Genomic DNA, 13630 nt, shown 5'->3' on the forward strand with positions numbered 1-13630 from the left:
GACTAGAACTCAGATCTCCCAGCTCCTAGTCCAACACTCTTGCCACTACACCACACTGGCACTATTCTGAACTTCAAGTCATGGGAAGATAGTATTTCATCAGAATAGTTTACAAGCCTCTATACAATGAAAAAACAGGGACAGAGAGACAAAGAAGAGGTAGGGTCCAGTGGACATTATGTTGGACTTGCATCTGGGTGTGGTACCTGCTGCCTTGAAGGAGGCACAGAGCCTGGGAGTTATTATGGATCTAGCCCTGCTTTTTTATAAGCAGGTTGCTGCAGTAGCCAATAGCACTTTCTTTCAGCCTTACTCATTATACAGTTAGGACTAAGTTGGAAAAGCAAATTCCCTGCTCAACCCCTGGCAATGGTCTTAGTGATGGATGAGGACAGAAGAAACGCTCTCTACCCCAACTTCCTCACTATCCCATTCATTGATAAATTTGCTGCTGTCATAGCAAGCAGAGCAACAAGATCAGACCAATTTCAGGGTTGAGAGATAGGAATGTGGGGTGATGGTGACTGGTATGGGGGGTGGGATGACCTTTTCCATTTGTTCCCCACCCCCTGTCAAAGGAAGGCAACATTTTCTTTGTAAAACTTTTGACACCACAGTATGGGAAAACACCCCACTTTTTCTACAGTAGCTCATATGCAGGCAAAATAACACACACATTTGGTACCAACATCAAAATAACTAGGTACCATGACTGTGCTTTCTGAAATGCCAGCACACTTACTTTGCCATTACACGTCTCACATTATTTGCATACAAAGATGGGTTTTTCCTTTCTTCTTCAGAAGGTACATACACAGGCAGGAACTGCAAGTAGAAAAATGGAATCAAATTTCAACACAACCTCATTACCATGTTGCATAAACACACATGAATTATGTTGCTTTCAAGAGGATTTCAGTAACAGGTTTAAACATTCAAGAGCAAATACAACAAACCTTGAAGTTTTTTCAGACATAATTTTCTTATTTTTATTTATTTACAATATTTATATACTATTCCACATCAAAAGATTTCGGAGCGGCAAACAGAGATAAAAGAATTAAAACATTTTAAAAGGAACAAATTCTGAATTTAATAAACTGCAGCTGGTCACTCAAGGAAAGCCTCTCAAAATAACAATGTCTTCAGGAGGTACCGGAAACAACACAATGTTTGGAGTAGGAGTAATATGACATGTTTTCAATATTTCACTCAGTCCTGTTCTTACTACAAAATGACTTGTTGGTTCCTTAGGAACAAAATAATTTTAGTGCAAACTAGTGTGGTTATTTTTCTTGTGTGTTGTCCTTCTACTGCAGTAATTATCTAATTTCCCAACTGCTCAAGCCTTTTTAAACTGGAAAAATACTATTTTCCTCTTTAAAAGAGCATTGCACGCATGAAATGTGGTTGTAAAAATGTCACAGATGCCTTCACAGATGGTCTGTGGCATAATCAGTGATGAATGACATTAACTCCCCCTCCCAACATGCTCATGCCATTCTCTGACCATTTTGGTTAATGTTATTGTTCTTTTGACCCTGAGTGGAAGCGCTCCTGTTACCTCCTCAATGCAAGGAGAGAAGGAGGGAGAGAGAGAATAAACACTAACACCATTACCCTCTTCTCCTGAATTACAGAATCTATGCTTATTTTGTATCAACCATTCCATTGTTGAACTGTACATAAACATAGGAGGGCTACCATTAAATGGGTTGGATTTCTTTTAGTTGACTCTGGTAAGTATGCACAGGACTGCATACAAAGACACTGGTAATTTTTATACTAACCTCTATTTCCACAAAATTATGAAACTGACATAAAGTAAGCCACAGAATTTTCAACCTTAGGAAAAAAGAAAGAAAAACATTTTTAATTTACAAGAGCATATAACATTATCCATTCTGCAATGAACGTAAGGGTGCAATTCTATGGAGACAGAGGTCAGCCTCCGAACTCAGAGGCTGACGCCTATCCAATGTGTGCTAACAGAACTTGGAGGGGATCCTCTCCTCCGTGCTCTAGCCGCCCTGCATTTGTGGCTAGACATGTGTTTTCAGGTGTCTAGCTGTGGCTTCAGGGAGGGGGAAGGAAGGGGCCTGGAGACTGGACAGGAAGCTGTCTAATACAGCTTCCACAGTCTCCTCCCCTCCCTGCCCCCGGGAACGCTCCGTTTTCACCCTCTCTGCAACCCGTTTACAAGCACAGAGGCAGCATCATTGTGGAAAGAACCACATCTGCTACAAGAAGGAGGGGGTGGGAAGTGCGTTTTCTGGGAACTGAGGTCGGATGACCTCAGTTCCCAGAAACCGAAAAATCCTATGATCTAGCAGCCATAGGGTTGCTCTCTAAGATTGAATACTATTTTGTTTGTAAAGATATTCCACATAAAATAGGCAAGAAGCAAGAACATATTCAGTCCTTACCAGTTATAGAAATAATTAACCCAGAAAATAATTGGTGGTTTGTCAGTTATTTGTCATTATATCGCGTAATTTCACAGACTGGTGTTTAGAAATGCTATAACCACCACTTAAAACTAGTGTGAATATGTATTTTGAGCACAGTTGCACAATTTAAAGTATGACGAAATAAAAAGGAGAAATAATTTATTTGAATAATATGTAGCTGACTTACGCTCCAGGACCTTGCCATGTCCATGTAATTGTATCCTACGTTCCAAAGAAATACAATTAAAAATGAATTGGTAAGGCTTTCCATTGCACAAGAGTCAGCATGTTAACAGAATCACTTCAAAAAATGTAGAAGTACATATATACGCACAGACCTTGAAAACTCTTTGTCTAGTATTGCCATCTGTATATTGTCAATATATAAACCATAAAGATGAAAAAGGTTTGAAGAAATGATACATTTTTTCCAGATCACAGTATATTGCCATGAATTTTTCTAGCTTACAACACAGTGACAAGGGAATTATCAGTGCCCTCTAGTGATACAGAAGCAACATTTCAGTCATGGAATTATGTTATGAACAGTTGCTGAATTGTAAATTTTGGAGTTCAAGATATTATAATCTGCTTCAATCTTACTTTACTTTGGTTGATGTATTCTCTACCTTGAACATAAAAGGGAGGCTTCGTGAATGTATTTTCAGTCAAAGTGTTTTTCTGGACAGGCAGGCTGTTAATAGCTCGAAATTTTCGAAATGGTAAAGGCTTTACAAATATGACCACCAAAGAGCTGCCTATTTGATTAAGCTTACATTCCCAAAACTTAGGCAAGCTTTCACGGCTCTTCGTTTTCAAACTATGCCAACAGTTGTGATTGATGGAGAAATCTCCAAATTCCCTTGGCTCAACATTTATGTATTTGTGGTGCCTCAGAGACTGAAGAACTGCCACATTTGTTGTCCTGCCCCTTGTATTGTGAACCAAGATATAAACTTTTGGGTTTTATTTTGTCCTGCTGTATTGTAATTCTGTTCCAGAGAAGATTTTCTACCTTTTGCCTGATACAGATACTACTGTAACTCACAAGGTCTCTCTCTCTGCTTTGGCAGCATTGAAAATCTGTGCAAAATTTATTTCTGATAATGCAGCTGACTGTTTCGGGGATGCTTTGATTTAGTGATCTTTTTAGCTGATTTAATGTTTAGATTATAATTATCCATTTTAATACTGGATGAAGTTTAATTTAAACGTATCTTAATTAATGCATTGTGAACTTATTCTAGCTTCCAAGTATTTTAGATTTTTGTTTTTATGCTGTATTTGTCCTAATTTGTTTTAGCTGCTTTGTATGTGAATGGCCTATGGCCTAAGCAATACAGAAGAAGAAAAGTAACAGATTAATGGCACAACTTCACATGTACTTTCTCAGGAAAAACTGAATGGCTGTTACCATAATGAGATACTAGTAAATAAAGGTTGCATTCTGCAATAATAGATACACATTCCTAGCTGCTAACAGAAATCCTCTGCTCCCCTCAGGGTGAATCAAAATGTGTGAAAGGGCAAAGGAACTCCCACAGCTCAACTGTGCTGGACTGCTGCTCTCAAAGTAGGAGGTAAAATTCATAACCTGAGTTTTAGCCATTACATAACGGGATGCACTGTGTATATATCAAATTTATTTTTTTTCTAGCTAGCGTAGGAGTAGTTGCAGATTATTATTTACGGTCCACTGACCACAGATATGAAGTAAAAATATAAAATATTGAAAAATAAGAGTCGTTTTAGTACTTTGGGGAATATAATTTATACTCTTCTGCTTTGAGGAACAGCTGAGCCAACACATGCTGTGTTTCTTATAACTAATACTAAGAAACAGCAAGAGCGCTACAGTTGCCCATGTCACCTACTACCTGATTTATGGTTGCTCTGCTTTTCACAAAATAAATTTCAGAATATATTCCTTATATCGGTATTATCATACACAATTTGTAGTGGTCAAAACATATTCAGAGCTTACCAATTTGTTTGGATAACGTAAAATCACTGGTTGGACAGGCACCCCAGGGATAAATGCTCCTACAAGACACACAGGATACATATAATTACAATACTTTCTAATTACCTGCTATTATGGTCTTAAAGACCATGGATTGGATCCAGACTTACTATTATTTATGCTAGACCCAATGGAATCAAAGGAACTTGTTAGTGAAGACTAACCTAAGTTCCATTATTCCACACATAAAGACACAGGAAGAACTGGTGCTTCGCCAAGGCAAGTGACAGCAAGCAATTCCACAGAAGTTCATGATGGGAGTGATCTCCTGAGAGTTAAATCCTATCATACTTTTATATATTTGCAGAAACAGACATGGCAGAAACAGGAAGAAGTTCCATCACAAGGTTTATCTGCCTTCCCTGATAAAGGCAAAGCTTTTCTTTTTAAATAGGAAACATTTGCCTTGTTTCCACTCTTTTCTATTATGAACCAAGACACAACAGCCAATAACAGATATGTGAAAATGATCTACATTGTTATTGCTAATACTACTAAAACAAATGTCTGATGGAAGAAGATTGTAACATCAGCCTAAATCTCTAATTGGAAACAACAGGGAGAGCAATCCTATGGCCACTAGACAGTGTCTAGACGGCCATAGGATTTTTTGGTTTCTGGGAACCAAGGTTGTCTGACCTTGGTTCCCAGAAATCACACTCCCTGCCTCCTCCTCCTCACAGCTGGCATGGTTCCTTCCATGCTGCCACTGTTTCCGCGCTCATAAACGGAGCATGGAGAAGGCGAAAATAGGATATTCCCATGGGTAGGGAGGGGAGGAGACCAAAGAAGCTGTTTTAGACAACTTCCTACCCAGTCTCCAGGCCCTTTCCCACCCTGAAGCTGCAGCTAGATGTGTGAAAATGTGCACAAATACAGCCACAAATACAGGGCGGGCGAGATGCGGAGGAAAGGATCCCATCTATCTGTCCTGCACTGCATAGTCGGTATCTTCCAATTTTGGAGGCTACCAACTATCTCAATAGGATCGCTCCTTAAACAAATCAATAATATTTCTAGTTTCCTGTGTTGTTTTGTTCACTACTGGGGAAAAATAAATCAATCAAAATCTTTTCTGGAACACTCAGTTCTTTCCCCTTGTAGGCCTGCTCCCTTGCAATTTTCACCAACATTCACAGATTTAGATCAAGGCTTCTACCTTTCCCAAGGGTTCCGCAACTGAACTCTCTAGCTTTTCTAGGCTAGACTGTGTTGACATATTCTGCCAAATGTCTGGTGAAAGAGGCCCTTGGGATGTTTCTTAAAAACCTGAATGGCAACCTCTCATCCAACCTTCTCTTCCTCAGATACTGGGGACAATCACTGTTTACTAATGGATTAGTGAAACCTGTTGAACCAACAAAGAAGTCCAGGCCTCTTTCAACTACGGAGTCCACAAGGTGTTTTTCTCTGTGTCTTGACATGAAAGTAACAGAAACTGGTGTTATTTAGGGAAGGTGTCTGGAATATACACTCACTATTGGACAAACATATGTTGTCACAGAAAATTTGATTAGATACTCAGACAATCTGAAGCCTCTCCAGCACAAGGTACTCCACTCCACAAAAGACCATGTTAACCAACAGGACTGAATATTAGTAATTGTTAAAATGGTGGTAGAAAGAGAATCAATTGGGCATATAATATTTTCAACAGGATTTATTTATTCAAATCTTCATCCATGGATTCTATTGCTCACTATTCTCATAGACAGCCCATATACATATGGATCTATGCATGCACGTACATGGGATGCGATTAACATGAAATTATTTGGATCGAGAATGGAATGATATCCATCTGATTAGGACACTGCAGGTCACTGATGTATGCAGATGTCATACAGGGGTACAGATTATAAAGGGATAGTCTAACACAACTCAAGAGTCATACCAAGTGAGATCAGAACAGACACAGCTGGGGAAAGTAGTGGCATCACACTACCCCTTTTCATCAGGAATAGAGCAGAAGGTAGTATCATTGATCTCATAACAACGATGCTTGGATTACCTAATACTGGCTAAACTTTATAGTTTAGCAAAACATTGTAAAAAATACGGGCCCATTTGCACTACAAGATTCAAAAGAACTTAAATAGCTGAGAGCTACTTCTTTTTGTAACTTTTGCAAATGGTATACTCTCCAATAGTATTTTTTATTGGACTATGAAGTGAGGACCACCACAGTAAAAACAATCTGTGTCTGACCGTTCAACTGGCAACAACACAAAACAACTGAACACTTTCTTTCACCTACTAAGTCAGAGTGCAAAAACTGAGAGTCTCACCTTTCATTTTCAGTAAGCAAGTCTTGGAAAATATTTCTTGAACATACTTGGAAATATTTTAAAAATTCCATAGGAAACATTCAAAGAACTCAGCTAATGGCATTAATCCTAAAAAATATTAGGTTGTTACAGTAAGGTTTTAAGTTTCAATATTTTAGGCCAGATTATATCCCAAAGGTGTCCTCACTTATGTTGACAACAGACTATTAAATAATTTACAACATGCCTCAACCTGAAACAGGTGATAGTCAGCAAGTGTAAGGACTGAACACAAAACACATAGAATGACGGAATGACATATTTTGGCTATTTTCTCCTGAACTAAATGAGCGTAACTTTATGTCTCCAAGATAGAAACACCTTTATTTTGACATCTGGCATTTTGCAGGTAATGGTGAGCAGATTTTTACCATAAGGTACTCTTGCTTTCTAGGCCAAAAAACTGTGTTATATATATGAAGGTTTAGATTACAAGAGTCACAGTAAAAACAGCAAAAAACAAAGAAACAAATCTCAGTAAGAAAGCTTTCACTTTTTAGTCAATGTAAGAATTCCATAATGCATGCAACTAATAATCTAAATTGCACAATATTTTAACTGAAGTTCTTTAAGAACAAGGTGGTAAGTAAACACAAGAGTCATTTCTCACATTACAAAGACAGCCCCTGTGTTTTTGCTGTGGGCTAGTTATGTTCTTATGCAATGCTTTAGGAAAACTTGAGTTTCTGAGAACACTTTGTAAATGTGCCAGGGCGACTGGGTCAATTACAGTTCACGGGGTTATCTCTATCTAATGTTCCAAACATACAAACGTTACAGAAAAGATGTAGCCAACCCAGAGTGGAAACAAAGGGACATACATTTGCTGTAACATATGAGGTGCCCCTAGGCAATAATGAGAATAAATTGGACCTTTCAAAATCTGAAGTTATGCAGACCTTGCATAGGAAAGAAAGGATATACATAATACCTACCAGGCTTGAAGGTAATTAGACAGGATCGATTAGTGCAGGTTCCTTCTGGGAATATCATTATCTTAAAACAGAAACAGAAATGAAACTTTTGTTACAAATTGTTTTTATACATGCTGTGCATCTTTTTATGACATATGTTTCAGAGTTAGAATGTAAAGGCTTAAAATTTGGTTAACCTTAAAATGTTGCAAAGTATTTGTGACAGTTTCAAGAGGTTACTTCCTTCAGGTTACTCCCTGAGACACTCTACAAACAGAAAGTGACCCATGAAAGAATGTATGGAATGTGGCCCAGGTATCTTTGAAGCATCTATATATTGAGAATTCCAAACTCTGAGGGCTAGATGCCCTCTCAATAGCCAAGACAGGGTGATGAAACGCTTCCCTCTTCCCTCACCCCCCTTCATATCAAGGGTGATAATGCTTTTCTCTTTTAGAACTGGATATACTCATCAAGTAACCTATCTTCCCATCTTTTTTATTATCCAATGTAAATTCCAAGACTTTGGAGTAAGGATTTCATCTCTTCCAAAATTCTATGTTCTGCACTATATTTACCAATAGTGCTCAATAACGTTAAACACAATATAAATGGTAGTAGTAGTAATCCTATTTTGTAAACCTGGAGTGGGGGGCCTGTGCCATCCTCAGCCATCCTACAAACTCCATCCACTTCTGGCTCTGGCTGCACCCACCACTGGACTTTCCCCATAAGTCAACGACTCTTCATAGGAAAAAGGTTATACACCCCCTGCTTTAAACCAAGACAGTACAGTTTCTCACACACATTTGGTGTGAAGATATATGGCAAATGACAGAGGAAGAAGGCAGAAGAAGTTATTCCTCCTTCCTGCACTAGGAAAAGGCCCAGAGAAGAGGAAGAGGTGGTTGCAGGAGGAAAACTGTGCATATGCTGAAGAAACTCTACGCAATGAGAGACCTCAACCGAAAGGGCTGAATGTCAAAATGCCACCATACAGATTCATGGTGTGACAATATTTCAATATTATGTGCAGTTCTGATTGTCCCACCTCAAAAGTGATATCCAACATAAAATTGGAAAGGGATGAAAACAGGGCAACAAAATGATCAAAGGGTTATATCACTATTCCTGTGAGGAAATGCTACAGTATTTGGGGCATTTGAGTTTAGAAAAAAAGACAGACGACTACGGGAGATCTAAGCGAGCTTTATAGAATTATGAATGGCTCGTAGAGAAGAATCTTTTTTCCTCATCTCTCATAACCCTAGAAGAGAATGATACTGACTGACACTAGGTTCAATTTACATCCAAGACTGACAAAAGGAAATAATTCATATAATACATAACTCATTTATGAAATTTAGTACCATATGGCTTAGATTGCTTTAAAAATAATTTGACAATTGTATAGAGTATAAACCTATCAGTAGTTGTTAGCCAAATGGAACATCTATATATAGAGGCAACGTACCCTAAACAATGGATGCTGTGGACAAACAACTATGGAGATTTAATATTTATATTAATAATATTAATAAAGGCTGAGTTAACTCAGGATTCCAACTTAATGACCTAGTTCGCATGATCACAATGGCTTAAACAAGCCACGGTGCCTTGTTTAAGCTACAGTGTGTGCCAGTCACTATTTGCCTAATTACCTGTCCGGGCATGGATTGTTGTGTTGTCTGAACCCAGGCAGCATGGCTTGCTGGAGGGGGAAACAACCCTCAAATAACCCAACAACAGTCCATGGATTATTTGAGGGTTGTTTCCCCCTCAAACAAACCACGCCACCCAGGTTCGGAGAACATGACAAGCTGTGCCCAGCCAGGTAATCAGGCAAATGGTGCCCAGCATGCACTGCAGCTTAAACAAACCACAGTGGCTTGTTTAAGCCATAGTGATAGTAAGAACTAGGCCAATATTTCATATATTTGCTGACACAAGCAAGTAAGCATGTATCCTAATTGAAAAGGATCAGAGTAATGTGCTCCAACCAGCCTGCCACAAACACTTCAGATATAATTTTGAGACGCATTTACTGTATCAAGTTTTTTTTAAAATTCAATATCAGATTTAAACAAAATAATTAAATTAACAAATATTTTTATCCACTCTGCCAACAACTAGGGAGGGCTATAACTTTCATGCTCTCCCTTGCGAACACCCAGCGACATTTGGCTGGCAGCTGTTAGAAACAGGAAACTGGACCAAATGTTGGTATCACCCAACAGAACCATTTTTCATGTTTTTACGCTGGGAATACGAGTATTAAATTAAGGGACTGGGAAGTGACAGGATTGAGAAAAAGTGCTAAGTGAAGATGGCAATGAAGAACTCAGAACTCAGATGGAAATTTGCCTTATATCAGTTGCCAAAATGTAGGGGAAGGGGGATTCTATTTCTGAGCAGAAGTTGCATCTCTTAGGAGGAAAGTAGATGATATTCCTTTACAGACAACAAATACCTTCAGATCACAAGACGTTCTACCAGTACCTGTGGCCATTTGCCATTAGACTGAGCACGTCGTCTCATCTCCTCAACAGTTTTTCTGCGGGAATCCTGATCTGATCGAGATACAAACACGGGTCGAATGTATTTGATTAGAGCTGGAAAGAAACAGAAAGATGTCCATATTCCTAAGTATATTATTTTATTGTTGTTTAATTTAGCATATCAATGGGTAGATAACATTCTACATAAACTGGAAAACATTTCAGAACAAGATATGACAGAACTTTCAGCTACTTTCTTCTATGCTGGGAAAAAAGAACCAGCAGTGAACACAATAACAAAAATAAAATAAAGCCCTGGTATTTATTGATAAATGTATTAATCTACATATTGTCACTTTAACTGAAAGTTTTCTCCCCACACTTTTTTTTTGCAATTGTCTTGCTTAGCTCAATACTGTTTGAAGCTTCAGATAATTGGGAAAATTGATTATTTTGTTCATAATGGTGTGAGAGATAAGTTTAACATTGTACTTCTAGTTTAAAAACAAAAGCTCTAAAAAAGCCAGAACATCTTATATTATGAAACAGCCATAAGGGCAGGACCATAAAGACTACAATCAATGCAATGCAATTTTATTGTTATGCTGTTGTAGAACATGATTGCCACTATATCATATTTATAACTTATATAGCCAGACTGGTGCTATTTTGGATTGTGTTATTAAAAATGTGTTCCTTACAGGAAACGTCTTCACCTAGGCCACCTGCTGGGAACCTTAACCATCACCACCACCACCGACAGCCTTGAAACAATGCTTGGGGCGTTTTCAAAGGTGCCATTGCTGGGCAAACTCTTCTAGGAAGTATGCATATGAAACTCACTCATTCCTGAATGTCATTGATTTCCTCAAATCCTTATGACATTCTGCACATAACACAATTGTTCTAAACCTGTATGTGTGAAAAACCTGCTAGAACATAACTTTTTCTTATAGCACCATAAAGCCTTGCATGGTATCATAATAGTCATATAGCAAAGGAGAAACAACTGACCTGGGAAAACTGAGGGTTTTCATCAGAGCTATTTGTAGAGTTCGTGTTGAACTATACTTACCAATTCTGATTTTGGAGTCATTTTGACCCGAACTGTATCTACAAATATTTGGAAGCAACCTGCACCCTCATCTCAGGAGGTTAATGGCAACTCTCCATCAACTTTAGTTTACCCCTTTTCTCTGTTTACAGAAATATATTTGCAAAATATTTAAAAAGCACACTGCATAGGCAGTGTGACAAGGGAGTTGGTTAGAGAGCAAGGCTAATATTTTTAACAATAGAAATTTTTAAAAACTGGGAATAAAGACGAATGGGATCAGAGAAAGAAGCTGTGCTAAGATGAAGTGAGTGTAAAAGCAGCAGGAGGGAGGGATGAAAGAAACTGGCAGTTGGGGACAGTGTATAAATTAAGAGTGAAAAGAGAAAGGGAGACGAAATGACAGGAACTGAGTCAGAACACTTTGAGAGTCATGTGTGGGGTTGTTGTACCAAGGGGGGGGGGAATAAAACAAAAAGGCTTTTCTACTTAGAGCCTCTGCATCAACAAATTCTGCCTGAAATGGGGAAGCTGAGTAATTATACCTCCAGAGCTAATGTCTGTATTCAGTTGAGGAAAGCTGAAATATGGAACTCCCTATTACAAGGAAATTGCTGTGGCAAAGAATTTTGCAGTTTCCAAAGGGGGATTAGGTATCACTATAAAATTATTTTTGTAATTGGAGCTGATAATGCCAAACTCCACTTCCATCTGCTGACATTTTATGAGTTGCTCTGACCCTCATGGCCATTTTGACTGGTGGGCATCAGTCATTTTCAGCTTTCTCAAGTGGTCCCTGCAGATAGAAAGTTTGAGAAACCCTATTCTAAAGCAATGAATCTTTGTTGTACCAAGGACTATTTCTTTAGTATGGACCACCACATTTTTTTTATCTTATGGCTACTACGGGACGCTACTTGAAAGGCTTCCTAATCAAAACTCAGCTGTTGTATTTCTCACCTTTTTAATGGAGAAAAAGAAGTCTTCAAGAAACAGGGAGGTGAATTTGCCAAAGAGGTGAATTTGTTCAAGTTTAGGGAAAGAGTTATGATTTATATAGTGCTATCAGGGTGCATGGCACTGTACAGCATACCAGAGGACAGGGCCCTCCCCCAAGGAGCTTACAATTTAACATTTGACACAGGGAAACAGAGGAAAGAGGAGGCAAGAGTAAACAGGAAACCAATATACCATAATTTCATTTGCATGTTGGTAGCTAAAAATGTACATCATACAGTGGAAATTAAATAGTGTTCTATATTAGAGAGAATTATTGGGGAAATCTAGCATATTGTAGAAACAGAGAACCCAACATATATTAACAGTGTTCCTCCATTTCTGAAAAATATGCCCCACTGAGTTCAATGAGACTTACTTCCAGGTTAACTGTGTACAGGACCACAGTATAAAAATGTTAAAGAAAAGGAGGGATAATATGAAATCAGGAATTACAAAAAAAAAAGTTACTGTTTGTAAATTATTGGAATAGTATTTATGATCCAGCTTAGTATTTTGTTTAGTATTTTGCAAAGTTTAAATTATCAGAGGTTTTATCAGAGGTTATATGTAAATTGTGTATGATGTTTGTCAACCTTATGAAATGCTAAGATAAAAAGGATATTAAGGTCTAGAAAAAGAGGTGATGAACTCTGTGTTTGAAACTCAACAAGTGCAGAATGTCAGGAACAACTGTAGTGGGTACTGCTATTACAATGGAGAGATTTTTCAATGCTGAAGGGACTTGAAAGGGTATGTGTGAATAGCGTGAGTGGTGGGGCGTACAATGCTTATAAACATAAACATTACTCAGGGATGTTTTGTACTATCTGACACTTTCAGCTCAGTGAGCAATTTAGGCAGTAAAATCCAGAACCACCACCATGAACCCATCTGATAACAATTCGATTGAAATGAAAACTCAAATCCTTGGTCAACAACTAAGAGTGCCCATTTGAGGAGAGTGATGACCCTAGAGATCAAAATTTCCAGAAATTTTGAAGCCATGGAAAACCCCCGTGTTCCCCCATTTCCCCCTGCTCCTTAAAAATGTTAATGTGGGGGGGGGGGATTGAAAATACACAATACTTTTTTTTTAGCATTCTTTACAAATCTAAAGTCACTTTGTTAATTTAGGAACAAAAGATGTATGTTTAAGTTGGCTTTCTTATAAAATTATTAAAATTAAAAACATTAAAAAATAAACTCAGTAAATTTATTATTATTGTCTGAATAAGCTAAACCTTTAAATTTAATATACCAAACATGGTAACATTTTGAACAAACCATGTTGCACATAATACATTTAGTAAGTAGTTCCTGAAACATCTGAATCATCCTAGAAGCCAGAAGAAGCAGGAAGAGCTG

General features: G+C 38.0%; 1 protein-coding gene across 1 annotated transcript in view; it reads right to left on the bottom strand.

Moving 5' to 3' along the window:
• The window catches only part of LPCAT1 (lysophosphatidylcholine acyltransferase 1), a 55827-nt gene that overhangs the window by 18068 nt on the left and 24129 nt on the right, over window positions 1-13630 (bottom strand). Inside the window, exons 4-9 of the mRNA XM_084850664.1 lie at window positions 10214-10326; window positions 7736-7796; window positions 4435-4493; window positions 2638-2672; window positions 1791-1845; window positions 743-825 (exon numbers count right to left, since the gene is read on the bottom strand). Of these exons, the coding sequence (XP_084706790.1) occupies window positions 743-825; window positions 1791-1845; window positions 2638-2672; window positions 4435-4493; window positions 7736-7796; window positions 10214-10326 (406 nt within the window). The remainder of the gene's footprint in view (window positions 1-742; window positions 826-1790; window positions 1846-2637; window positions 2673-4434; window positions 4494-7735; window positions 7797-10213; window positions 10327-13630) is intronic.

The sequence above is a fragment of the Heloderma suspectum genome, chromosome 4, assembly GCF_057233095.1.
Source record: "Heloderma suspectum isolate Gila_16-S chromosome 4, 16-S_ref, whole genome shotgun sequence".
Lineage (NCBI taxonomy): Eukaryota > Metazoa > Chordata > Lepidosauria > Squamata > Helodermatidae > Heloderma > Heloderma suspectum.